Below are 27,882 nucleotides of genomic sequence, written 5' to 3'. Positions count from 1 at the left end.
GTTGCCCTAACTTCTCTGAGTGCCCATGGGTGGCATGGAGGAGTTAAATCCCATTAATTGTGTAACCTTAAAACTGCAGAAATTTGGACTTCTTACACAATCCTTAGTTTGGACTATTTAACCTGAGCTTACTTTGCAGTAAAATCAAATGGGAAGGCAGGGTAGAGGGAGAGGTGTTTGCAGTGTGTAAGTCCATGATTCCCTGTTAGAATAAGCAGCCAAGGTGGAAGGTTGCATGCAGAGAGGGATCTGGCAGCTCTCACATGTGCAGTCTCTTTTATGTTTCCTTACTTCCCTCTTGCAAAAAGATGAGCTCATTTGCAGTAAGAGAAATCATGAGTGGGGTGGTACAGACCTCCACGTGCTCAGGGGTTATATTTTCCAGGCCTTGGAACATCCAGTACCTCGACTGGGTGTCCAGAAGTTCTGGACAAATAACCAGTTGTTTTTCTTCTTGGCCTAACAGTTTAAGTTGGGAAAATAAAAATGTTTCCAGGGAAACCTGAATGTATCTTAGCTCAAAGTGATTTGTTATTCTCCTCCAGCTGTTTTACCCCTCAGGCAGGGCAGCCTGGAAGGTTGAAGATAGCCTTAAGAGAAATGACTATAGTTGCCTTAGAAGTTGCAAGTTTTTATGTATTTTAAGCCTTTAGGTAACCTCCTTGGCCAGCTGAAGCAGTCATTCCCTTAGTAAGTGATTTACAGGCAAGGTAAGGCACTTTTACAGTTCCAGAATGGTTTAAGGGAGTCTTAGACCAAGTGAAAATCTGATCTGTAAACCTAAGTTTTAACTTTCCTTAAGAATGGAGGCAAGACTATTTTTCTGTGTTGCAGGGTGCAGTGGCTCAAAGTGTAGTGAAATCCTCAGGGGCAGAACTGAGTGCGGAAGGTATCAGCCATGTTACACATTACTGATGTGTCACCGATGTTACCCATGAGGCATATTTCTCTGTGGCTGTCAAAATGATCCTGTTTTCTTCTCATTTGCAGATGTACATTCCTTCAGCAGTGGAAGACACTCTTGCATGTACTTGAGTGTCTTCTTTCTTAGCCCATCTCGCAGCAGGTCATGAGAGGAGGTGCCCAGGGTTCAGTGTGGAATTCTGGTCTGACTGATGTAAACACCGATTTTGTAGAAGTACGCTTGTGGCAGCAGTGCAAATTAGCCAGTCAAAGTATGAGTTTAGGTTAAATTCTTTAACTTTACAGTGGTATTTCAGATTGTTAATTATTTCAACATTCATTCAGAGGCCTCCATCATGATGCATTCTTCCTTCAAATATTTTTCAAAACAATTTTAGTTACTTTAGAACTTGGACTTTGTACCTCTACAGCTGACCTAGAAACATATTTCTCCAGCTGTTCTGATGTTTGCTTTGTTTTGCTTTGTTTTCTGGTCTAGCACACTGCTTCAGATTTGGCTCAAACTAAATAAAGAATTCTCAAACCATGATAAAAAAATTTTGGGAATTAAATAGAAGAGGTCATGCCATTTCAGCACTTCAAGGAAAAAAATGAGTGTTTGCCTCAGAAAGTAATCTTTTACTGAAAAATTTTATTTTTGTGGGAAGATGGAGAGGAGAAGCAGCAGGATAATTTTTTTCTGTCAGGAATTTTAAATAAATGATTGTTATTTTGATTTTACTTTCTTGTGCTCTTATCATCTCAGAGTTTTCTCTCTCCCTTCTTGGCCCTGCTCTTCATACCCATCAATAATGTCCCTTTCCTCTCATCTCTTCATTTTAACAAAATCCTGGACAAGGAACTAAAAAACAACATCAACCCAGTAACTCAACAAATCTTCCAATTCCTCTCATCTTCTGACACTATAGCACCATGTCTCTTGGTTATCACTCAGTTTCCTCTGTCTGCGTGTCATAACTTTTCCTTTGCAAGATGCCTGTTATACTTCCTGGACAAATGAGCTCTCCAAGACTCAGATGTTCTCATGTGTGCTCAGTCCTCAGCTGACCTCTAAGTAGCCAGCATATTTCTGGGAATCTTTGTCCTCAGCAAACAGGAGAAAAGTTTATTCTTAATCGCCATCCTGAAATCAAATACTAAGTTGGTTGTTAATTACAAGTTGCAATTTAGTCGCTCACTGTTTTGCTGAAAATCCTTAAGTCTCTTTACTGTCCTTTTATGTGTTTTGAACATTGATAATTTTATTTTCTTTTTGCAATCCTTTTAAAATTGCTGTGCTTTGAGTTTCTTAAGCAAGTGCCATTTCTTTAGCTGTTTTCCAAAGCTGTAAAACTTATTCTTTTTTACAGTTTCACACTAACCTTTTATTCATCCAGTATTCCCAGAGTTTTTGACAGTATGAAGTGTTTCTGCTTGTTTCACATCAGACCTTGAAGGGACAACTCTGTTACTTCCTGCATGGAGCCAGTGGCTTTTGATTTGCTATTTCCAGGAATTGACATGCATTAAGATTTCCCCCCTCTCCCTACGTGTAGATTTTGCATCCTTTATTCAGTAAGTGTTCCTCTTGGTTTCACTGGGAGTCCAAATATAGTTGAAGGTATAATAGCTGCAATATTGATCTAGAGTGTGGATAGGTTTTCTGTCTCTAGATTTATCTGATTTAAATAAATTTGGAGTTGTAGGGAGAGGGACAGCACAGGTGTCCCATACAGCATTAAAATAGAATCAAAAGGATGACACATACACAAATACAATTTTGTGTTCAGCTTCTTAGGAAGATCCTTGTATTTTGAAGCACCCTGTCTCTGAACCACCCTGAAATTCAAGTGTAAGTGACAAACCTGGTCTCCAAAACCTGCTGTTGTGAGTGGTGTATAAGAAGAGTGGTATTTACCATTCATACACTAGTTGACCAAACAGTGATAATTGTGGTTTTCAGAAATTTAGTTGCTGATTCGGGCTGTTATATTTTCTACTGGGACTTAGCAACACTTCTGGAGGAATGCAGGTAGGTTTTATTAAAGGGAAAGTGACTTTCCTGTTACCAGGAGAATAAATCTGCTATGAAAAGCGCCATCCAGAAAAAAAAGGTTTGACTAGTATTTAAAGAATGCTTTTGTGTTATGCCACACTCAGCCCCTGACAATCTATTTTTGAACCATAAATATTTCTTTATTTATAATAATCCTTCTTTCAAGTACCACCATGAACTCTTTGCTGTCACATGTAGCTTCTTACCACTTAACAGGTTCCTCAAGCATGGAAATGGGATATGTGAATTACTTGAAGAAGGAGCTTCAGTTGTATAGTTGCTAATTAGTTTTATTTCCTTCCACAGGGAGAAAGAGGCTTGCCGGGACTACAGGGTGTGATTGGGTTTCCTGGAATGCAAGGACCTGAAGGTCCCCCTGGGCCACCAGGGCTTAAGGTAAAAACTTCAGCTTTAGTATTCAAAACAATCATATTTCCCTAAATGGCTGTCCCAAGAAACGATAAAGCTTTCTGTTTTACTTTTCAGGGTGATACTGGAGAACCAGGACTGCCAGGAACAAAGGGAACAAGAGTGAGTTCTGTCTTACTTTTTTGCAATTCTGATGTCTTTGGGTTTGGCTGCCTTTAAGTACAAGTTGAAATCTCTGACTTTATGAATGGCATCCTCTTGAGCTGCACAATAATTTCAAAATTCTCACTTTTACCTTTGAAGTTCTTGCTGCATTGGACAGCCAGTACCTTTATTAATTTGCATTGTTACCTGATACTTATCACTGTGTCAACAGTACTGGTTTTGCTATGCCTCTGATATCTTCCTGACATACCAAAAGGCTTTTTTTCCAGGTTTCATTCCAAAATGAACCAACCTTATTTCCTCTTCCAAAATTCTTTATATTTGCCATCTACCCTTGAAGCACTCCAGCAGAGAAGCTGACACAGTCATGAGCACGTATGTGCTGAAAAGATACAGAGAAAATTAAAGCCCGGGACAAAGATTTCTTAACTTTGCTAGAAGAGACTCTGAATATCTGTGATCTTCCTGTTGTCATTTCTGTTAAATGGGGCACTTATATAGCACTTCTTTTAGTATATTATATTAGCCAGGGTCATACCTGTTGGGGTTTTTTGAGGTGCCAAGCTCTTTCTGAGAATTTTCACATTTCCTAATGTCATGATGAAAGAGGATTCAAATGACTTGGCCAGTAATGATGCATACATTTTCCGTTATACCCTCTTGCTCACAGATTCTCAAAATACCATCTCAGTTTTGTTCTCCATTTGCCTGCGGTTGCTGCAGCAAATAGAATTTACTGAATTAACTGCAGTTTATAAGGAGTTACAGAGAGGGTATTCTGCTAGATCAAGAAATCCGTATTTCAGTCCGTGATGTTCATGTTGACCTGGGGTATCCTGAGTATTAATGTAAATTGGCACCTCTTGGCAAATGTATTTGTTTACTGCAGAGTAAGTAAAAAGTATTTTAGCAATTATAAAGTTTTGAAAAAGCCAATACACTGTCTGAGCTCAGGATTCCCATACATCTTTTCTGCTTCATAATATGCATTTTAGGAAATGCTGCATGGATAAGTAAGATGATAGGATGAAAATAAGGCCAACTTAAATGCCTGATTCATTACACTAAAAAGCTGTTCAAGGAGAAAGAATTATCTCAGCCTGGTAGGATTTTTGATAATAAGAATGAATTGATACACTGATGAGTATTAAAGACAGAGAAGCATCTTTATGGTGTGTTAACATTATCTTCTGCTATGAAGAGATGCCTACAGTAAATTTCATTTTGGGAACAATGTTTCTGAGAAGGGAGCACCTGTGAATTCCCTTTTACCTCTACATGAGGCTCTGATCTAATTCCTACTGCTTAAAAAGTTAAAGAAATATACAAGGTTGCTTTCAGTTAAGGTGACATATTTAAGAGATTTTGAAGATTAGAGCTATTTTGTCAAGGAAGTTTAAATGCTACCGATTTTTGTTGTCAGCATTGGAGATGCAATTGGGCTGCAGCTTGTTCTTGCTCTTTTGTGGATTTGTCATTTCAAGTTGTGTTTTTCTCAATTGCAGGGCCCCCCAGGAGTATCAGGCTTTCCAGGAAACCCAGGCCTTCCTGTACGTATGAAGTATATGGTTTTTAAAAGGAACATCAAACTTTTAGTTGTGACATCTGATCTGGATTATTCCTAATATTGCTAATTTCTTTACTTTCTCTTCATGTAGGGCATTCCTGGACAAGATGGCCCTCCTGGTCCACCTGGTATCCCAGGATGTAATGGCACAAAGGTGACATTTACATATGTTTATAACAGCATCTTTGTGTTGAAATAAAAACACCCCTCAAGCATATATCCCCTAAACAAAATCAATTTGTCTGTTCCCCTTAGGGTGAAAGAGGTCCAGTAGGTCCCCCAGGTTTACCAGGACTGACTGGAAGTATAGTAAGTAGATTCTTTCCTGCTTCATTCACTTTTTTAAGGCTGACTCTTGAAATGCAAATATAACTATAGAAAATGATATTGAGTTCAAGATGTAATATATACACAACATTGAGGAGCAATAACAACAAATATGTCTGTTTTTTTTTCACAGGGACCTCCAGGACCTCCTGGAATGAAGGTACATTTCATTCATTCATTTCATATATCCTGCTTCTAACAATAAAAATTTGTGTGGTCTCTACACCCTTTAAGACTAGCAGCAGTCTTTACTTAAGGACTGGAAAGTTGTGTTGCCTTGTTTCGCTTTGTACTCTGTTTTGCAGCCCCACTAAATAAAGACAGTGGGGTGACCTCCCCACTTAATAACAATTGAACATATGTGTTGTTCCATGCAGGTCTTAAAAGGGTAAGTATTATATGGATTACAGCAGAAAAGAAGTAGTGCATATCATTAATAATGTATAGACACTATTGTGGCCACCCAGTTGTGTATAAAGATTTAGATAGGTTTCATGATTAACATTTGGTTTTATATTGGCATTTGATTTATCTAAAAATTTTTACGTAGATAATGTTTGTGGAAGAAGGTCCTATACCCCACAACATGAGAATCATCCATCACATACTAGACATTTTTCATAAAGACAAAAAATCAGACTAACTAACTAGGTTTCTGAGTGGATTTTGTGAACTGGAGAATAAAGCATTGAATGACATCCAAGTGCCTTTTGTCTTTAAAAATAATAGATATTATCTGGAACCGTAAGCTAAATATAAGTCTAAAAGTAATCTCAAATTTGTAATAACATGACAACCCAAGTTATTAAAATGTCCATTTCTCTTACTCTCACGTGGAAAGAACTGATTCATTCTAGAGACACTGACGTACTCAGATGCTTCTTGCCTAGGCATGTATGCATAGGTACAGAACTGAAATAAAATCACAATATTGTAACTGTGTATAAAAACACAGGAAAAATGGGATTTTTACTCCCAAAAGAATGGACATAAAGAAATGGGTGGCAATCAGAATAATTTTTTAAAGACTGTGTTCTTTTCCTGAAGAAAAAGAACACCATAAATGGCCTTTATGTCAAAATTGGGTACAAGCATGAAGATCTCAGCGAGGGAAAGAGATTGTGAGGTTACCAGTTCTCTCAGAAGCCAGGTCAGATGCTCCAGTTGTGTGGTGACACTGTAGTAGTGATAGATTTCATGGAAAAATAATTCTGACTACCCATTACAATACAGGAAATGAGGTATGAAGATAGTTTTGGTACTGGAAACTCTTCAGGCTGCTTTAGAGTACATTTGGCAATTAAGATCTTAACTTTTAATATCTCTATGTTTCAGCTGAATTAAAAGAAATAAGGTGATTTTTTTAAAGTCAGCTTTCCAAGTGATTCCTAAGTATGCATAGCTACAACTTTCCTCTCCTGGTGGGTTTGAATGTGTTTGAATTCATGCTCAAGACTTACTCTTTTTCCATTCTTATTATAGGGAGATCCAGGTGAAGTGGTTGGTCTTTTGGCTCCCGGTGTGCTAAAGGGTGAAAAAGGGTTTCCAGGCCAACCTGGACTGCCTGTAAGTAAAAATGATGTTGGAATAGCAGTGAGTTTCAACTAAAATTATATCAGTATCATGAAATTGCCATATAAGTATCATTTTCTTATGATATCATTTGAATTTTTCATAGGGTCCACCTGGAGCTTCAGGGTTTCAGGGACCAATGGGACCAATGGGCCCTCCAGGAGAGCCAGTAAGTTTCCTCTCATGGTGATTTTCACTTCACTTAGAGATCTTTATTACAGGAATGTTCTGGAAGGTGTGTGTAGCAGATCTTGGTTGGGATTTGGGAAACATAATGTGTGCTTCCAGGCTTCATGTTCAGCCTTCTGAACCCTACCATGGCAGAAATTATTTGGCAACACGGGTTTTCAGTAGCAGCTGCTCCTACAGTCCTCTTTTCTTGCAGTCTTGGAGGGTATTTTTGTGGAGGAGAGACTGTAACTCTCCTTGGTCGTCCTTTCCTCTCTTCTCCAATTTATTTTATAGAAAATAAACTACATACCAAGCATCCAGATCAAAATCCAAACTTTTGCTGAGCTTATTCTCATGGGTAGCATCACTGAGTGTTACCGTGGAAGTATGTTATCATCTATCTGTTTTTATAATAATTAGAGATATCTCAGATTCTCCTTTTATTCTAAGTTGTGAATTATGCACAGTAAGAGCAAAATGAAATTACTGGGTTTAATGAAAAGTGCCTTTTTGCTGTTTTCATAGAATAAGGCATTATTCCACTTAGCGTACTCTATCCATGTGGATGCTAAAATGTATTGTCTTGTAGGGTCCCCCAGGGCCACCAGGACTTCCAGGAGAGAAGGTAAGGCTCTTTAATACAAATATTAAGTCCATTTGTTTATGTATTTTGCATACCAGATCCTCAAAACTCTTGAAACTAATGGTCCTAAAGGTGTAGGTTTTTTTTTATACTTTGGGATCGATTTCTGTGTCTTAATAAACATCAAAAAGAGAGATTTTTACTGCTTTTTTTTTCAAATTTGTCTAGCCGTGTTATCTCACTTAATCGAATCAGTGGTAATTACAGCATCCTCTGGTTATTTGAATTAATTTAAAAATATCACCATTTTCACTAAGTGTTGGGTAAAAGAGCATATTGACAATAAACTTATCTGATGAATTTTAATCTGTTTTTGCACAAATTGCTGTGACACAGGGCTTAAAAACAGCAGGGAAGTTAGGACATGATTATTTATTTGTTTCACACATGTGTTTAAAAGACATATTCTGTCTTTTTTATTCTCCCTTAGCATTTGATGAGTACGTAATACCTTCATATGTTTCTGCATGTATGCACTGCAGAAAAAAATTGACTAAGTGTGTAATTTACATTTTCAGGGCTACATGGGCTTGGGCTTTCAGGGTCCCAAAGGTGAAAAGGTAGGTCTCTTGTAAACTTCTAGAGAACAACTGTCAGAAATATTCTTGATTCTTAGTTTTAAATAAAGAAAACTCTTAAAATCAATCAATGAAGAAAATCAATGCTGTGATTTTTGGAAGACTTGAGTAAATCTGTAACTTACACCTAAATGAAAAGTCATGAGCAGCTACAGACTTTTCAAACGGTGATGTTATACCTGACATTAATTTAGGCCACCATCCTGTTTTCCAGCTGTGCCTGGAAAGCTGCTTTAATTTGCAGTAGGCAGATCTGGAAACATTTATTCTGTATATTAGGACTCAGCATGAGATTTTTTTAAAAATCAACTTAGTTCTAAGGGATGAGATTTAATGTGCTGTTCAGAATGATCAGAATTAATTGTTGTAGGACTCTAAGGCCTGTCTGCCTTATTTTAGTTTGGTAATGCACACATTTGAAGCAGATCTTCCAGCTGTCCCCTTCTATTGTGTTTTGACACAACCCGTAAGAGATTTCAGAGCACACAGAGTGGTTTACTTTTGAGTGAATCTAAGCCAAGACATGCACTCCAGGATCCCATTTATTCTCTTAATCAGCATCAAATGGGAGGTAATACATGTCAGCTTTAACCTGTTACCTCTCACACTGAGAGGTCTAGGCTAAAGTGCCTTATGTTGTGTTTCTGGGAGCCAAGAGCTGCATGCATTCAAGGGCTATTCAGTAAATTCATAATGTGTCTGAGCACTTCTCCAGAAGGTTTTCATGAGTGTCATTGACAGAGGGCTTTTGCAGTATAAGTAAATTATATTATTAAGGTAGTTTTTTTTTTTTAAACCACCACCTTATTAATAGATTTTGAGCCAATATTCCTAATGGATAGAATTTTTTGTGACATGACATGTTGTTGAAATTAATTTGCTATCATGAAATTTATTGAAAAATTTTGGAGAAGATGACATCAAAGTGTGTGGAGATTTCCTGCACTTTAGCAAAAGATAAATAGTATTGCTGTGCATTACTGCTTGACAGAAATTTATGGAGTCTTTTCAGAGGTGTTTTACTGTTAAAGATAGAGCTTTTGCACTGTAGAAGGAGGTGAGGCTCTGACCCTGCAATGGACACATGCATACTAAAAAGTCATCCACAGTCATCATCTTGCAGTTGGCCTTTATGGCCCTCCATAAAGCTTTTGGAGCACTGTAAACTTTGGGTAACATTTTCCTTTAGCTTCTGACGTTCTGTACCTGACCTATTTCCTCCTAATCTCCTTCCACCTGAAGGAGGCACTATAAAACTTTGGTGTCATTGCTGTAATTATTTGGATATGTTTGTGTTATTTGGTTAATCAATCTTGACCTTAAGAATAGATTCAGAGGTCTTTCTTCAGGACAGTCTCTGCTGGTAACCAGTTAGTCTGTAGTGACTTCTGTAACCCTTTGTCTTGCTGATTTCGCTGAAAAAAGATTTTTTAAGGCAACCATTTAGCTATATTTTTAAAAGCAAGTGGTAGATATCTTTAAAGTTACTAGTCTTAGTCATATTTGATCTCAGTGTCATTCTGTTTCAATGGACAATTCTGGATTTGCTGTTGTCAGGGAGAACAAGGGGTAAGGGGCCCCCCAGGACCCCCAGGACCAGCACCTCATATGAAAGAAAAAGGGAGTGAAATCATAAAGGGAGAAAAGGTGAGATGTTAAATGATTAAACTTCTTTTACTTTTCATTAAAGTATAACCAATAGGAATTAGCAAATAGAAGTGAAACAGGAAAAAAGAAAAAACAAAGTCACCTATAGCAAATTTTTCAAAAATTTCTACCTATTTTACTTCATTTACTTTATTTACTTTATTTACTACTACATGGAGGAGTTTTAATTTTCATTCTAGAAGTCTTTCTAAAATATATATATGATAGATGGTAAATGCATCGATGATTGCATAAATAAGTAAGCAGCAGATGACTTCCTTCAGAAGGAGGATTGATAAGGATAGGATATTGTAAAAATAATTTGAAAGTTTGAATTAAGTAGCATATACTCAACTTTTCATACACACATTTGTGAAGTCTTAATGCTAATGAATTTTTCAAGGACTGAATTAAGCAGTCAAAGCAATATATACTAGTAAAATAAACTAGCTTAATGGATTCACATTTGACCTTTGTCTAAATTCTTGCACATCATACATTAGGCATAGCTCTGTGCATCATACATGCACACATTTGGCATAGTTCTTGAAATGGAGAACAGGATTTAATGTGCTTTTGCTGAAATGAGGAATTATTTGCAACCTAAATGAATAATGTTTAAGTTTTTGTTTACTAATTTAATTTTTTTAAATAATTTCATTAGGGTGATCCTGGTGAAAAGGGCGAACGGGGAAGCCCTGTGAGTATTGAGGTTTTTTTACTACAACAAAAATTTTAAAGTCTCTGAAAATAGCACTGACTATCTTTAAACCTATTAGTTAAAAGCAAATATCCTTTGGAATTTGGCAGTATTTTTAATCTCGTCAGTATTTATTTTCCAGGGATTGCCAGGTTCAGGTTTCAAAGGAGACAAGGGTGAACCTGGGCAGCCTGGTCCACGTGTAAGTATACTCAATTTTATCAATACCATAATGGCAGTTAGTGTATTGTTTCCATTAGCCAACTAAACTTAGTAGCCATTAGTTAAACAGCAAATTTGCTATATTTCAAACAAGCAAGTTTTGCTGTAGGACAGGTGTGCAATCAAGGTAGTAGTAACATACAGTAATGTTAGTATGTAACATTTCAGTTAACTAAAGACATTTAACAGTAGCTTGCAGTGCTGAAGGTGAAGGCAAAACTCCCATTAATCCAAATTGAAGAAAGATTAAGTCATTCCAGTATGGAAGAAAATGCAAAAAAAAAAAAAAAATCACTGTAGGAGTGCTAAATGGAACATGTTGAATTTGTTTCAAATTCTCTCATGTGCAGTCAACAAAATAAGCCCGCTTAGCCTGAAGGTAGAGATTCGTACAAAGAAAATGAATGGAGCAAAAAATTCAGGTGACTGAAATCCTTTTGCTTGCTGGTTTCTAGCCTGGCTGTAGATGCTTGAGGACATAAGGTCTGTTACATTTGTCTAATCTGACCCATATTGTAGTCTTATCCATAGAACTTCTCCATGAATCATACTGTATCTTTCACAGCTGAGCAAGTAGCAAAATTGTACTTTTTTCTACATTCAAATATATCTAAAGTATTCCAAGTACTTTTATGTTTCTCAAGGTGTGGGTCTTGATGAACTGTAAGGCCCAGCACATGTATAGGCATTTGATTGTTCTTCAGTCTGAAATGAAAAAACCTCTCTTTCTACTATGCTTCAAAGTCAGATGTTCTATTAACTTTTAAGTAAAGTTATGTGATGGGATTATTTTTTCTATCATATATATTTTTCTTTACTCTTATTGTAAATGCAGGCTTGAAACTGGAGGAACGGAGACATGTTGGCTTATAGCTTTTTGAGGAAACCAGAGCATCTGAATTTATCAAAAATACAATTTTGAGTTTCTGAAGAGCTCCCTGAACAAAGTTTTTAAGATATTTTATATATAATTGTTCAGGAAATCATAGCTTCTTCTGAAATTAAGCTAAGCCTTGAAAGATGAACAGATGTTACAATATGATATTCTAGTTCAATGAAACTAAGCCATATGATTAATTCTGATCACAGTGTCTCTTTGAAGACTCTCTTGACTTTGCAGATCAAAGTTTTAATTAATAATTAAAAATTACTTGTAACCCTTCATTATAAGAGACCATAGCTGCACACCTCAGTGGTGGTGACCTGTTCATGTTTGTTCTATCATTTTTGTCCTTCGATTGTGTTAAGACAAAATCTTTTGACCTAAACTGATGGGATTATTTTTAGACTGAGTTACATGCACTGTTACTTTGTGTATCAAGTATCTCCATTTCCTTGGGTTTATGGGACAAATTCATATTGCTTATGCTGCACATACAATCTAAGCACTGGGACACCAAATGAAAGCCAGCCACCAGTGCATCAGGTTCCAGGCCTTTTATGATAAGGGAAGGGAGGGGAGAAGAAGGGAAAATGCTGAAAAGTAGGTCTGCCCATCTAGATAATTTATCACATAACTGTTGACTACTTCAAGGGAATCTTATCCCCTCTGTAGGTTAACACAGTGGACTAATTGTAATTTTACTCTGGAGGAGGGAGTTTTGAATTCTAGCGTATCATCTGCCTTATGATTTGAATTTCAGTGTGAGGGAAGTGGATTTACCACTACATTACCACACAGTCTCATACAGGGCCACTCTCCAAGCCTTCTGCTGAAAATGAATTACTGAATATCTATGCATAAATGTCTTGTGAAGTTGAAGAGCCTATATATAGAAGGCGATTGTTGTGAAGGAAAAAGATGGATCTGGTTCCAGTTTCTTGTGCTGTAGATATATTTTGTCTTGAAGACTCTGTGAAAGGGATGTCTATGTTATTTCTGAATCTGCAAATGGATTTGCAGGATTTTATTTAATTTGGCATTTAATTTGGCATCTTGGTGTTGGATAATACAAACACTAGGCATATTCAGCATTTGTACCCTCTGCTCTGTTAGCTGAATTAGCACACTTTGATTAATGCATTGCAATAGTGATAATTTTGTTCTAGTATTCCCCCCCACTGTATTTAGAAATTGCATGTATGTGGTTGTCTGTTAAAGCAGAGTGGAACTTGGTGTTTTACAGGGAAAGCCTGGAAAAGATGGTGAACCAGGACTGAAAGGAGAACCTGTATGTATTTTACTCATTTCCCAGTACTGTTTCTTACATTCAAGACAAAGAACTGTCTGCGTATTATAGATAGTTGATATTTTCTAGCTTCTGAATTATTTATTTGAAGTAGTTGCTTTCAGTGAATTTGTGACTTCTAAAATTTTTAAACTTTGCTGCTGCCACAGCTAAGATCCACCTATATTTGTCTCTTCTCATTTCACTGCCTTCTCCACACAGGGTTTGCCTGGAGGGTTTGGGATTCCAGGACGACCTGGGGAGCCTGGCACAAAGGTGAGTAGTAGCAGCTTTTGCTTCCCTTCACCCAGAATGAGTTGATAGCTTCTGTGGTGTGTTCATTGATTGCATTAAAGCAGTGAATGCACATAAAGCAATATCAATTGAATGTTCCTAAGCTGTATGTCATCATTCAGAGACTGTAAGAGGTTAAAATGAAGGTATCCCCAATTTAGATCTCTTACCTGTGTTGATTAATGCAGGCTTTATTTTCACATGCTCTTTGTTCAGCCACCATAGGTATAAGTGTACTTCCCTAAAACCACCATGTTCTCTTCAAATACTGCAAACCAGTATAAGCTTGTAAACTAATTACTACTGCTGGTTATTATAGCATTCTAGGTACCTACCATGTGGATGTTCTTGACGTGTATCAAAGTGTTCATTTGTTGAGGAAGTCTGATTTTTTGTTGGCAAAAAATTCTGATCAGGATTTAAAACATAAATTCTATTTTGATTTAGGGTGACAAAGGGGAGCGAGGTTATCCAGGACCTCCAGGAAGAGTAAGTAAAATACATTTTTATTTAATTTTAAACTTAAAATAAAATAAAATAAAATTTTGTGAAAGTCAAAGTGCTCAAACAATGAAGAAAAAAAGAGATACGATATATAGTCTGATCTTGTTCTCTTCAGTCACGTCCATATTTTTCCTTAATGGAAGCAAAAGTTGGGTGTGGTTCTTTAAAGTATGTTTGAGATTTGGGAAAGGAACCCTCAAATAATATTGGACTGTTTTGGACTGTGAATATTATAAGCATTGCTAATCAATACACAGTACCCAAAAGACAGTTCAAGAAAGTAAATCTGCCAGTTTCAGGGTTGTGAACCACAGCTGGGAGCTAAGCACCAGACAGCTGCTTACACACTCATTGTCCCTCCTGAACATGGGATGGGAAGGAGAATTGCAAATAGGCAAAATTCATTAGATAAGAACAAGTTATTAATAAAAATAAAGTTACTAATAGTAGTAGTAATCATGAAGAAATGGGAGATAAGAAGAGAGAGAGGAATAAAACCTGAGGAAGACAAGTGATGCACAGTGCAATTGCTCACCACTTGCTGACTGATGTCCAGTGAGTCCCTGAGCAGAGATTGGCCATTATACACAAGAAGAAACCCGGGGAGCAATTTATAATTTTTTTAACACTTCAAATAAAAAATGGGGTTAGTCAGGAACAAATAGATGATTGGTGGAGCTGCTTCCCAACTATGGGAACAAATGCCCAACATCTGTTAATTTTGTTTGAAAAATTGTACATACTTCCTGATTATTGTACTGTAAATATAAGCATCCTATATATTGAGCTCAGATCAATGTTAGCAAAAATTGGCAGAACATAATATTTTAAAATAAAAGGTAATAAAAACCTAATGGATCAGTTCTTAGACCATGTTCAGGTTTTCTGGCATCATTCTTTTTGAAGAAGATGCTATAAAAGCTCTCCACTTAATCCTTAAATTGATATGAAGGTATTTGAGTAGAATAGGAAATATTTCTTTTCTCTGGTAATTCCTCAGCAGCTACAGTTCTCTCACTTGCTGAAATTGCAAGCATAATCAAAACTGCTGAAAATTGTCAATAAAACTAAAATGGCCTCTGTACCATCAGATGAAGATGGGGGAGATATGATGGCTCAGTTGTATGTTTCTAGTCTTTGTCCTGTGATTTAGATGATAGATGCTGGACCAGTAGATACCTTCGGTGAAAAAGGAGACCCTGGAGTTTCAGGTTTGCCTGGGCTGAAAGGTCAAAAAGGTGAAAAAGGTATGTATTTTATCTTATCTTTTTAATTGAGTTATACTTTTAGTTTTCATGTTAAAGGAAATTAAAATTGTACTATCTGTGCTCAGGAGCTCTATATGACAGTGTAATGTTCCAGTTATTTAATTGTCTTCAGGTTATTATATTTTGCAATAGCTTGTAGGACACTTCTGGTTCTCAAGATAATTAAGATTGCCTTTCAGTTATAGATGAAAAAATGATAAACTGGGATCAGTTTTTATGGCAGTTAAATAATTCCATGAGAATATCTAACAAGTATGGAAATCAACATGAATATAAGGGGAGTAATTAATGCAGATAATCTTGAGACTTTGTAAAAGTCAGTTGCTGATTTTTTATCCTAAGATTGGCTTGCATATTTTACAAAAGTCATTAGCAAACAGAAAAGAAACAAGCATTTCCCTTCCAATTTTCCCCATTACAGACCTAAGCCAATTCAAGAAAAATCACTGGGGAAGTTGGCACACAGCAGGACCTTTTCTCTGAATGTATTTCTTGAAGATATATATAGATTATTTAACTCAGGATTTGATTCTGAATGTGAATATGCATGAATATGAATTTCAATTATATCTCCTAAAAGTTCACTTTTACTGGCATTGCAGAATTCATTGCCTAATCAAAACCTTCTCTTTCTAAAGGCTTCCCTGGTGCTCAAGGAATCCCAGGACCTCCAGGTATGAAATGATAACTACTGATTTTTTCATGCTGGCATGTGTTCGTGGGTGAACAGTCCTGAGGGATATTCTCTTTAGCTGCTTTCAGTTGCTGCCTGACTTTCTGGACACCCAAGCACTGACCTCTCCAGGGTCTAATCATCCTTGCAGACCCTTCTTCTAGATTGCTTTTCTCATGTCTCTGATGAGATCAAGCGTTGTTCTTTCTGTTCTGCTCTGATAACTTTCTGCTGAAATTGAAAATGTAGTACAGAGTCCATCAGAGACAGCCCAGAGAGCGTGACCCCATCGGGCAAGAAGAGTTGTAAAATGTGAATGTGTGTGAGTGTGTGCACATATACCTGAGTGTGTATGCTCATATCTTTGTCTTGCTCTCACGTCAGCTCTGGATGTGTTTGTGCAAGCATAATAAAATAAGGTTTGTAGGAAGAAATAATACTTGATCAAAGTAATTCCTGAAGGTTTCCTGCTTTTTTGACTCTGTCACTCGGTCTAATAAACATTATTTTTTTTGCCTGCAAATGTTGCCTTTTTCAGAGCCTTAATATCTTCCCATCCATGGTAACACTGCTTTTACATATATAAGTACATATACATGTGTTTGACCAACGCCAGGATATTTGCTTTTTAAAAATTAGGCAAATCATCTCTGGAGACCTGGCACTTAACACATCCTGCAGTGATACTATCATTACCTTCCTTGCTTTCATTTTCTATCTTGGCAGTGAGCTAAATATGAAATTAATGTGAGCCAGGGTCAGATAGTTTCCAGGAAATTTTTCAGAGGTTAGGGAGAAGATGCTATATACCACAGGCTGTAATGATAGCTCTTGGTCTGTAATTAGCCTACAGAAATTGAGCTTTATGTGACTTCTCTATCTTCCTGCAGTGTGGCAGATGACTCAAACTGTGTTAGTGGTCAAATGTAATGATGAGTTGTGAACTGAAAGTCATTAAAATATGAAGAAGACCTGTGTGACTGTACAGATAGCTAAAATGAGATCTTAAGTAGGGTTTTTGGTAGTTGTTATGCTGCCTCTCTTTATTGGCTGTTTTTCACTTATTATTCTTACAAACCATTTTGGTTTTAGCTTTCCTTAAATCTGCTAGCATTGTGAGTACTTATTTTTTGAAGTTATCAGACATGCCCTCCCTTTGGTTTGTTATGAGGTGAGGAAGTGTGCAATAGTTTCTAGATGGAATAGCTAAGTTAACTCCAGTGTTGCCACTATTTACTACTTAGCAAAAGTTTGTCCAACTAAATCTCAGAAAAGCACTTGATACAGATGTGGTGTGTTTCTCTAGGGACCTAGCAGAAGTCAGTTTCTCTCAGCTGTAGTGAGTGTACAAACTCAATTTTCTATAAATCACCTATAATTAAAAAACAGTCCCTTTTTTCTTTTGCATTAACAATTTTCCATTTCTCTCTAAAACCCTGTGAAAGTTAATGTGTTGATAATGTTGCTGTCTTTCCACTTGTCATTTTTACGTGCATGATTTACTCTGTCCAAAGGTCGACCAGTTCCAGACAGGGTAGGATCACCTGGTGTCCCTGGAGAGAGAGGTGAAAAAGGTGAAAAGGGTTCTCCTGGATTCCCTTCACCTGGAATCCCTGGAAGAGATGGTTTCCCAGGTCCCCCTGGGTTGCCTGGCCCACCAGGACCTCCAGGCAAAACAGGTAGGTAAAGCCCTTGGATGCTTTTCACACTGAAGGCTCATAATGCACATTTAAAAAAAGAAAAACGAGACAAGATTATAAAAGCTATTATCAGGATGCATCTGTGTCATGGAAGAAACATATCCGAGTTGTTGATGAACCAAGTAAAAGCTGTTGCACAGTGTAGGAAGCCACTTGTTTCCTTACTAGGAAAGGATAAAGATTCTTTGATAAATAAATACTTTAAAAATTCTACAAAATTCATTGTTAATTGTTAGAATATAACCAAACAATTGATCTTAATTCACATTAATTTGTTCTGTGTCCTATTGTGCCAATGTAGTGATATTTGTATATTTTCAATTAAAAAAATAGCAGATACTGATATTAGCATAAAAGATAGCTGTTCAGTGTTATGATTTACAGGTCTGCAGTACCAGGCTGTGTAACAGATTGAACAGGTGTGAGAACTGCAGTGTGAGGTACTAGTTTGCCAGGAGTTTTTATTTTAAAATAAAATTATCTTAGAGGAGAATGGGGTCATAGAAAGGCTTGGGTTGGAAGAAACCTTTAAGATCATCTGGTTCCAATCTCCCAGCACAGTCAAAGATACCACGTAGTAGATCAGGGTGAACACCTGCTTTATGGAATACATGAAAAGCCAGTAATGATGTGACAAGTAAATTATACCATCAGTAGTAATGATAACAGCATTACACACATTTTATTAGATTGTGATAAAGGAATTTTAAAGAGAAAAATGTTTTTGCTCTGCAGTGAAGCAATAACCAAGTACCTCTGGAAGTGGTCCATGCTAAATAGTTCCTTAAAACTAATGTTTTAACTCATAGAAAACTTTTACTATAGGTGATACTGATATTGTGAGTTAAATTATCATTTCAACATCAGGAATGATATCTCTATTACAACAGTTAATATACTTTAAAGCTATTGAAAGAAACATTATTGTCTACGGAATTCCTAAGCCAAAGATACTTTGTTCAAAAACAGAGGAAGATGCCTGGTTGTTAATGCGTTTGCCAGTGCAGCAGTGCAAAATCCAGCATGTAGAACATGGAATTAAATGGCTAAATCTTACATTTTCCTAAAAATTTCTATTTTTCATACAAATTATTGTCATTGCTTAATTCTGCTCTTTCCCCAGATACTTCTTTAGCCTTCTTCAAGTACATAATGGCAACCAATTCTTCTTCATTTAACTTGTTTTCCAAACTTCACATTAGCATTTTGACTTTTGTCTTTGGCCAAAATTATATCATGTTATATTGGGTCAGATACTGCATCATATTATCAAGCAGAACAAGCACTATTTATATTCTTATATCAAGCCTGATAAATATTCTCATTTGTTACCTATTTCAGATCCTAACATATGAAGTTTGTTGTTTTCAGGAAGCTTGATCAGTGTGAAGAAGTTAAATAGATGTTGACAAGCTGCTCTTACGTAGAAAGTTTCCTAAAATGTTGAAAAACAGAAGTCAGGGTACAATAAAACCTTCTTAATGAATTTCTTCTGAACATCAATACTCTCCATTCTCTTCAGGATCAAAACATCAGTTTTTCACCCATGATAATTTTGCAAGCCCAAACTTAAAATGAAAATAGATCTTATTTTGAAAGTGTTTGTAACCTTGTTATGGTAGAACCTCTCTTTTGTCTGTAATTCCCAGGGTTTCTTAAGCAGTGCATATGGAATAAGAATACAGAATCCAAGTTAAATTTTTCAAAGTAAATCCAATAAAGGAGTAAAATACTATCCTGAGTTACCACTTTTCGTAGGTAACATTTCAGGTAGGATATAAATGCAACCCTATAATAGATACTTGCACTTGTCAAAACAATATTCTTTATTGCAATTTCATTTCAGATGGAATTGATCAGTGCCAGCAGGGAGAACCTGGTGCACCAGGTAGTCCTGGACTTCCAGGAAGAGATGGTTTTCCAGGAGAGATGGGAGAGAAAGGTAATAATATTTTAAAGTGATTGTATTCTAAAGATGTTTCTTGACTCTCTGGAAGGTGTTTCTTGACTCTCTGGTGAGTAAAGAAGGATATTTTTCTTTGAATTGTGTGATATGAACTTCTCTTGGCATGCTTATTGCTGGGAAGTGATAAAGGATGGCCCAGGGCTGCAAGAGGGGCAGAAAGGGTTGAGTATAGCCTATTCCCTGTGTAAAGTGAGCTGCTTAGGGCAATTCAGGGTATGAATTCTGACATGCAGACTTAAAGAGGGCCAGATGAGTTGAGAATGAAAATGGTTCATGAATCATTGCCATGAGTATAATTGAAGATAAAATTTTAACACCTATAGACAACCTTAGGTTGGACATTAGGAAGAAGTTCTTCACAGAAAGGGTGACTGAGCATTGGAATGGGCTGCCCAGGGAGATGATGGAGTCACCATCCCTGGAGGTGTTTAAGAAAAGACTGGATGTGACACTGAGTGCCATGGTCTATTGACATGGTGGTATTTGGTCGTAGGTTGGACTCAGTGATGGCAAAGGTCTTTTCTGACCTAACTGTGTGATTCTGTGAATAGGACTGTAAACCATATGTCTTAGCAGCATTGACTAAATGAACATTTTAAAAGAAGAGCTGCAAAAATTTACATGGTAATTGCTCCTTTCTAATCTCATTCTTTTCACTGTTTTTTTTTTTTTTTTGCAAAATACAGTGACCACAGAAGTTTTCCTTTTTCTGCTTTAATAATTTTATTTTCTCTTTACTCACTGAGTATTTATTTTCTTCTTTTTGATGCTCTTCAACCTGGTCGTATTTTAACCATTCTTTTAAATATTAACCTTTGAATAAGACTTACATTGATTTTCATGCCATTCCTTTAAAAATTTTAAAGAATTTTGAACATCAACTTGCTGATATTTTCTCCTTGAAGCATGGAATTAGAAGTAGCAATTTATTTAAATATTAAATTGACATTTGCCCTGAATCCACATTTGCCCTGAATCCACCTGCTTGTAGTTGTCTTGAATCTTTTTGTTGTTATTCATGTCCTTTGTTGTTTTCTTTTTCCAGGTGACAAAGGTGAAGCCTGTGCCTTGTGTGATAAAGTAGGACCTCCTGGACTTCCAGGACCGCAAGGGCCACCAGGTCCAGCAGGTAAGAACTCCTTAATTACCCAAGAATGAGCTATGTAGGCTAAATTCTAAAAAAAATGCAGCATACATAAGAAAATTAATTACATTTTGCCACACTAATCAAATTGTTTGTGAAACTAATGAAAGGAGAGTGGCATATTCCTATTTTTGGTCTGATTCCAGATATCTAATACAATCAACCAGAATTACCAGGGAAGCAGAAACTGGCCACAAAGAAGGGTCTTTGCAAATTGTGGCCCAAATATTTTCACAGTGAGAAATAATGTGGGAACCATTTGCCTATGTGCCCAGGCTTGACAGTGACCCACACATTTGTTTCCAATTGCAGCACTAAATTCTGTGGCCCAAAAATAAAATTATTTTTTGCTATCATATGAGAGAAGTGCCACATGCCAAAAATTATATTATACCTAATGTTTGTTCTAGTGCTGTTCAGAAAAATGAATGTGGTTTAGTTAGTTTCAGTTCTGCATTAGTTACATGAATTGGTAAATTCATTCCTATGTCAAATGAATCATCAAGTTCCAAGTTTATGAATGTAGGCATGTAACACAAGTGCATGAATCAAGACAGCTTCACTGGCTTTAGCAGCATTATGCTGGTATTACTGGGAATGCAATGAGACACTTTACAAGGGATCACAAAGAATTCACATACAATGAGCTATTTGTAAAAGCATGTAATAAATTAAGCCATATTTTTGTCCCTCTGAAAAGGTTTTCCAGGACAAGCAGGTTTCAAGGGTGACAGAGGCTTACCTGGACTTGATGGCCTTCCTGGAGTGCCTGTAAGTAATGCCTTGCCAAATACTACATGTCCTGCTAGGCATGTGATCAAAAAACATGTGATGATCAGTGTATCACTGTGGTTGTGTAACAGTTCTGTTTAAAAACAAACAAAAAACACCATCCTCAAAACAGTGCACTAATATGATACAATTAGGGTTAATTATGCCTAATAAAATAACATAGGAAGAAGTGGGTTTGAACTGTAAGAGCTAAAAGAGAGCTGTCAGATATTGGTTATACTTCTCAGTTTATCCATCATAAGAACTCAGTGGGACACATGACCTTCTGCCTGAGCAAGCTAAACAGTAGAGATGGGTAAAGAGTAGGATTTCTTAGGAAACAGATGCAGGTATTCCCTGACCTTCTGAATTGTTCCAATAATGCTTTGCTGGTGAGTACAAATATATTGAGAGAGAGACAGTGCCATCTAGTGCAGTGTAAGCAATCTAATGTTAGCATGCAGCACACTGTGCCAGTTTTGCTGAATTTTGAATCATAGAATGAGAGAAAATGCTGAGTTGGAAGGGGCTCATCAGGATCATTGGGTCCAACTCCTGGTCTTGCAAAGAACATCCCAAAACATCACACCATGTGCCTGAGAGAGTTGTTCAAATGCTTCTTGAACTCCATCAGGCTGTTGTGACCACTTCCCTAGGGATTCTGTTCCAGTGCTCAGCCGCCCTCTGGATGTAAAACCTTTTCCTGATATCCAACCTGAACCTCCTCTGACTCAGCTTCATGCTGCTTCCTCAAGTCCTGTCACTGTTCACAAGAGTGAAGAGATCAGTGCCTGCCCCTCCTTGTCCCCTCATGAGGAAGTTCTAGACTGATATGAGGTCTCCTCCAGACTGAACAAATCAAGTGACATCAGCCATTCCTCATAAGGCTTCCCCTGCAGACTCTTCACCATTCTCGTGGCCTTCCTCTGGATGCTCCCCAGTAGTTTAATGTCTTTTTTATATTGTGGCACCAAAACCAGTTTTCAAGGTGAGGCCGCCCCAGCTCAGAGCAGAGCAGGACAATCCCCTCCCTTGCCCAGCTGGCCATGCTGTGCCTGATGCCCCCCAGGACAGGGTTGCCCTCCTGGCTGTCAGGGCACTGCTGGCTCATGGTCAACTTGCCATCGACCAGGACCCCCAGGTCTCTTCTCCCCAAAGTTGCCTGTTTCCTTACAGCTGATCCTTTCTGGCAACATAACTTCTCAGTGACATTCCTGTGCACTGGCTTTATCACACACTGGGGTTATGTGAGCTCCCTCTATCACCAGAGGTGAGAGGTACCTTCAGAAGTAAAAAAAAAAAAAAACCCAAACCACTTTTATGAATTCTTTACTCAAGGAATCTATTTCTCTCCCTGATGTATAAATAAAGCCTTGTTGCCTGAACTCAGCCAATGAAAGTTGACTGAGATGAATTCCTTATCTATTGCCACCACAATAAATTGCATTACCCAGTGAGTGAATGTATTGTAATATCAATGGGATCCATGAAAGAAACAATGTGGAAAAAAATAAAAGACATTCTAATGTATTTAAGATTTTTTGCTGTCTCTCATTTGTTCTTGGCACATTTTTTGCCACACCTTTATATTTTACTTTTATTGCCTCATAAGTGCTATTCATGTCTTTAACCAGACAAGGATCAGCTGCTGTTCTGAATGATTTTAAGTTTGTTTTGCTCTGCAAAGTTCAGCCAGGTGGTGATCCAGCATATTATTTAAGTTGGAAAAACTACATAGAGGCCAGCCACGCTGACATTGCTTACAGCCATGCCAAAACATCAGACTCGATTCAGAACACTCCAATGCTAATCAAAAGTTTACCGTTGACCATGTTCTGGTTCAGGCTGAAGTGGAGGGCACACATGAGCTGTATATAGACATGGACATTGCCCATGAAGTTTGTGTTTTACTACCTTAATGAATAGCTCTGAGTCACTAGAAATTGTAGACTGTTCCCGTAAGAAAAATTCATTCAAGTCCTAGAAAATATGTGGGATAAAAATTGAAAGTCTGGAAATCCTGTAGGCATACCATTAGGTAGGTAATTCTTTCCAGAAGAGGTTACAATACTATTTTTTGAGCATGTGCATTATATTCTGATAGTACCAACTGACTGTGTCAGCTGTTCAAAGTCGATGAATATTAATAATGATTGAACACATGTATTCACATCCACTGAATGTTATGAGTAAACTACCCAAGGGAGAAGCTTTCTACTTCCAAGACTACTGTCTCTTGGAAAATATTCTCATTTGACCTCCTTAGTCAATGACTTGGTGGTTCCCTTAATTTGGATTTGCAATTCAGTTTCTGGAGGTTTGCTTTCTTTTATAGTTGAAAGGTTTGTAGGGCAACTGATGACATCTGAATTTATGAAATTTCAGGGTCCCCCTGGCACTCCAGGACTTATGGGCAGCCCTGGGCCAAAAGGAGAACCTGGAGATTTTACTTATGATTCTATCCTGAAAGGCGAAAAAGGAGATCCTGGTTTCCCAGGACAACCAGGCATTCCTGGAAGAGAAGGAAGACCAGGAAAAGATGGATTTCCAGGTCCCCAGGGTCCAAAAGGAGCAGCGGTATGTTTGTTTCTTTATGTTTACGTATTGTCCTACTGTGTGTTTAGTTATGTTTACTTACTGTGCTATCCATTCTGTCTTTCAGATCAGAATTTGTATGCTTTTGTGCCCTATACATGCTTTATGTTTATTGGCCTAGTTTATTTTTCCACATCTATTCTTTACCTTGAGTAGTACATTCTTCCTCAGAAGACGATTCCATTTTCACTGGAAGTAGTGAGGAAGACAGTTCTTCAACAACAGACAATTTCAGAGCTAGGTTTTTCAGACCATTTCTTTTTGCATGTCATGCAAATAAGTAATCTGACTCAAATGCATTCAACATGGCTTGTTACTTTCAGTACTATAGAGAAAAGGTTCAGACATGGACAGTAGTTTTATTCCTTTCTGCCTTTCTCACAGCTTGATAGTGAGAGCTAGTGTGAATGATTTAGCTGATATTTGGAGATGATTGAAAAAAAGCAGTTATCCAAGTAGAAATTGTGAAGACAAGATTCAAGTCTGTTCTAGCATATTTCTCTTCTTGTGGAAATGAATGCATCAAAATCTGTCAATGATAGAGTTCAGCTGATGTGGATGTGGAGCTGAATGTGGAGCTCACCTCTGCTCCCAGATCCACTACTGGAAACATGGCCTGCATGTTGCTGTTAGCTGCATTGCTAGATGTGATCTCCTTGTGCTATTCCACATGGAACTATGTTCTGTTTCCACTGAACTCAGTAGAAAAAATCCACTTTCTTCAACATTACAGATACCTGTGTTAAATCCCAGTTGTAAAATATTCAGAGAGGATGGTGTGTTCTGCCTTGCCAGGAAAGGCAAGAAGTACACTTATGCTTTCCAAAAATTAGGGTACAGCTGGCTTGAAAGGAGAACGTGGTCCCCCTGGCCAACCTGGATTCCCTGGAGTACGTGGTGAAAGAGGTTTTCCTGGCCCTCCTGGGATAGGTACTGCAGGATTACCTGGTGAAAAAGGAGACAGAGGCTTTGCTGGAACCCCGGGTTTACCAGGACTTCCAGGTAATGCTATAATGTGTTTAAAAAGATACAAAAATAAAATTTAAATGGCGCCTTTTAAATGGTACAGCCTAGAGGATCATCAGAATTTAAGCCTGAAATAAAAAGACTGCCTAATTTGAATCAATGTTTGCTTTCACCAGTATAATTGCAAATTTTTGAGGGCAGCTTTCTTGAAGGATTTGCTAGGTGAAACGGTTTAGGTTCATCCTAGTGTTTTATGAAGCTTCTACCAAAAAAACTTCATAGCAAGTCACTTGTAGTGGTATGGATGAACTGATAATGCTGTCAAGGTAGAACTCCCTTGTTTTATTTCATCAGTTTCTGTTCTCTAATATAACTTTACATTTATAGGAGCAAAGGGTGAAGCAGGACGAACTATATCCCTCCCTGGACCTCCTGGGGCAGATGGCCTTCCTGGGCCACCTGGTTTCCCTGGACCCCAAGGTACAGCAGTCTGTTAATCTTTCTCTGATTATCAAGATGGTTCTGTTCCCCAGAAATTAGCCTTTGTGTTAACATTTGTCTTGTTTTTATTTGCAAAGGTGACAAAGGAAATCCTGGGCTTCCAGGTAGACCTGGCCTACCAGGAGAAAAAGGTGCTGTTGGGCAGCCAGGTATAGGGTTCCCTGGACCTCCAGGTCCCAAAGGTAAGATAAAGCCATCCGTCTAACAAAGCTGGTGTAACTGGAGTGTGGATGGAGGCCTAGGGCTACACTGTCATCCAGCCATAGATGCATAGGATTTGGGAGGTGCAGCTGAAGAAGCTCCCTTGCAAAAGTCACCCAGCAGCACAGTGAGCATTCTTTTGTTAGAGTTCAGCTGCACACTTGCTTTGTGTAGTGCAGTGGTGCACCTACAATGTCACAGCTACTGCCAGAATGTAAAGTGATATGGTACAGCATCTGAAGTTGCTGAGATGAGATGACCCTTCTGAGAGATGAAAAACACTGCGTGTAGTTGGTCCAAATAATATGCTGATGTAACTGTAACAGCTGTGGGCTAGAGCTTACAGATCTGCTGGGTCCCAGCTTGAGAGTGGCTTGGTTAGAATTCCAGCTTACGCAACATAAGTGTAGTCTTCCCTCCGTGCCCACTGTCAGCCTATGCGAGTAGCTTAGCAGGAGTCTAAATGTTTTGGATTCTTTGAAGATGTATTTCACAGTACTGCTGCTCATTTAGACTTAAATGACTGAACTTTCAGCAGTCACCTGAATCACCAAAATTCTCTTGTGTCTTTGTTATTATTTCTTGTGCTTCCACACATGAATGAACTGGGAGGGTCAGAAATTTAATAAGGAGAAAGGGCATATTTTTCTCTGTAACCATGTCTGGTTCCTCTGAATGTGCATTGAGACCTGAACAGAAAAGGCCCATTGTATCTGGAAAAGAATTCCTGTATGCACTTTGATGCCAGATGAAAAAATTGACACATTAAAAATATTTCTTTAAAAGACCCTTCCACGAACTCAGCTCTGCCCAATGACATTCTGGTGTCTTAGCCTAAAATCTGGATTTCTGCCTGCATTGTCTGAAATTTGTTGTGCATGTGCTGATGTTGAGTGAGTGCTATCTTTAAGGGATTTGCAGAATGTTGTAGGTATTCCTTCTTGTGTTCCCAAGGTGCAGTTCATGGATTAGCTCTGACATAGAAACCTTCTGTATGAAACCCTCAAAAGGACACTTAGAACGTGTCACAAGACATATAGTGCACAAAAGGTGTTGATTCACAGGTGGGCTTTGTTGTGTATCCCTCAGTCTGATGCTGCACACATTAAGTTACCTTTTGTGAAGGAGACTTTAGGAACCCAGTTTTGCAGGATGTTCCTCACAAGGGAGATGGGAGATGAACACACAAGGGTATTTATTTAAGAGGAGACACTCAGTATTTATTTCTTCTGGGTGGTTGTTTCTAATCAGAAGCCAAGTGCTGCACAAAAGTCAGTGTTTGAATCTTTGTTGGGACATTTGCATACTGGCATGCTTAGAAGTTTGACTACCCAGATCTTTGTTAACACATCCCTGTGAATAGCTCAGTTTAGAGGATTAAAGAAACAGCAGATGTCACTTACAGACAGAGAGGGTAATAATGTGACTATTGCTTTGTTTTGCTTTGTTTTATAGGTTTCCAAGGTCAGCCTGGCTCACCTGGTCTGCCAGGAACTCCAGGAACCCCGGGTCTGGATGGTTTGCCAGGAGTTCCAGGTTTACAAGGTCAAAAGGTAGATGTCAGCTGCTGATACTGTTATCTGTGCCTCCTCATGTTGACAGGAACGTGTGCAAGGAAAAACTTCAAAAGTTGGCCAAACTGCCTTTCATTTTATGTTTCCCACTGTGCATACAAGCGGAGAGAGTAGATGGATAAATGCTTGTCATTAACACTTTTAAAGGGCTTACAGCTCTCCCCTGAAGTCATGTATAGCAGTCTGTACATGAACCCTATACTGCATGGTTTAAATACATTTAATAAATGATTTCTTGGTTTTGATGTGTTAATTCCTGATCTATTGTGTTTCTTTGGCTAGGGTGAACCTGGTGTAGGTCTACCTGGCCCTAAGGGATTGCCAGGCCCCCCTGGCCCAGCTGGCATCCCTGGAGAAAAGGGAAGTCCAGGACTGCCTGGTTTACGTGGCGAGCAAGGCTTTCCGGGCATACCTGGACAGCAGGGATTCAGAGGTAACATTACTGGAAAAATACAGTTCTGTATTTGTATTTCTTTTTAAAGTCACTCTTCTGCATATGCAGCAAAAAGTCTATTCATTACTGAAATATCCTGCTGTAATCTCGGGGAATTGCCCCTTTCCCGTCTTGTTTTTTCCTACCACCCACCAGTAGCAAATGCTAGCAGCAAATAGCAGCCCTTCATCCAAACCCAGGCTT

At 38.0% G+C, this 27,882-nt stretch overlaps 1 protein-coding gene across 3 annotated transcripts in view; it reads left to right on the top strand.

Annotated features, from left to right (window-relative positions):
* COL4A1 (collagen type IV alpha 1 chain) overlaps positions 1 to 27,882 on the top strand; it is a 119,775-nt gene that overhangs the window by 62,835 nt on the left and 29,058 nt on the right. For all 3 annotated transcript variants that reach the window (XM_068180141.1, XM_068180139.1, XM_068180140.1), the window contains exons 3-30: positions 3,266 to 3,355; positions 3,446 to 3,490; positions 4,999 to 5,043; positions 5,152 to 5,214; positions 5,316 to 5,369; positions 5,521 to 5,547; positions 6,870 to 6,953; positions 7,066 to 7,128; positions 7,720 to 7,755; positions 8,292 to 8,333; positions 9,909 to 9,998; positions 10,663 to 10,698; positions 10,841 to 10,900; positions 13,047 to 13,091; positions 13,311 to 13,364; positions 13,830 to 13,871; positions 15,040 to 15,133; positions 15,793 to 15,828; positions 17,342 to 17,506; positions 19,374 to 19,469; positions 20,539 to 20,622; positions 21,338 to 21,408; positions 23,794 to 23,985; positions 24,837 to 25,005; positions 25,357 to 25,449; positions 25,548 to 25,652; positions 27,127 to 27,224; positions 27,528 to 27,678. In XM_068180141.1, coding sequence (XP_068036242.1) covers positions 3,266 to 3,355; positions 3,446 to 3,490; positions 4,999 to 5,043; positions 5,152 to 5,214; positions 5,316 to 5,369; positions 5,521 to 5,547; positions 6,870 to 6,953; positions 7,066 to 7,128; positions 7,720 to 7,755; positions 8,292 to 8,333; positions 9,909 to 9,998; positions 10,663 to 10,698; positions 10,841 to 10,900; positions 13,047 to 13,091; positions 13,311 to 13,364; positions 13,830 to 13,871; positions 15,040 to 15,133; positions 15,793 to 15,828; positions 17,342 to 17,506; positions 19,374 to 19,469; positions 20,539 to 20,622; positions 21,338 to 21,408; positions 23,794 to 23,985; positions 24,837 to 25,005; positions 25,357 to 25,449; positions 25,548 to 25,652; positions 27,127 to 27,224; positions 27,528 to 27,678 — 2,230 coding nt within the window. The remainder of the gene's footprint in view (positions 1 to 3,265; positions 3,356 to 3,445; positions 3,491 to 4,998; positions 5,044 to 5,151; positions 5,215 to 5,315; positions 5,370 to 5,520; positions 5,548 to 6,869; positions 6,954 to 7,065; positions 7,129 to 7,719; positions 7,756 to 8,291; positions 8,334 to 9,908; positions 9,999 to 10,662; positions 10,699 to 10,840; positions 10,901 to 13,046; positions 13,092 to 13,310; positions 13,365 to 13,829; positions 13,872 to 15,039; positions 15,134 to 15,792; positions 15,829 to 17,341; positions 17,507 to 19,373; positions 19,470 to 20,538; positions 20,623 to 21,337; positions 21,409 to 23,793; positions 23,986 to 24,836; positions 25,006 to 25,356; positions 25,450 to 25,547; positions 25,653 to 27,126; positions 27,225 to 27,527; positions 27,679 to 27,882) is intronic.

The sequence above is a fragment of the Anomalospiza imberbis genome, chromosome 2 (assembly GCF_031753505.1).
Source record: "Anomalospiza imberbis isolate Cuckoo-Finch-1a 21T00152 chromosome 2, ASM3175350v1, whole genome shotgun sequence".
Taxonomy (NCBI): domain Eukaryota; kingdom Metazoa; phylum Chordata; class Aves; order Passeriformes; family Viduidae; genus Anomalospiza; species Anomalospiza imberbis.
Note: the sequence above shows the minus strand (reverse complement) of the source record. Positions and strands in the feature narration are given on the sequence as shown.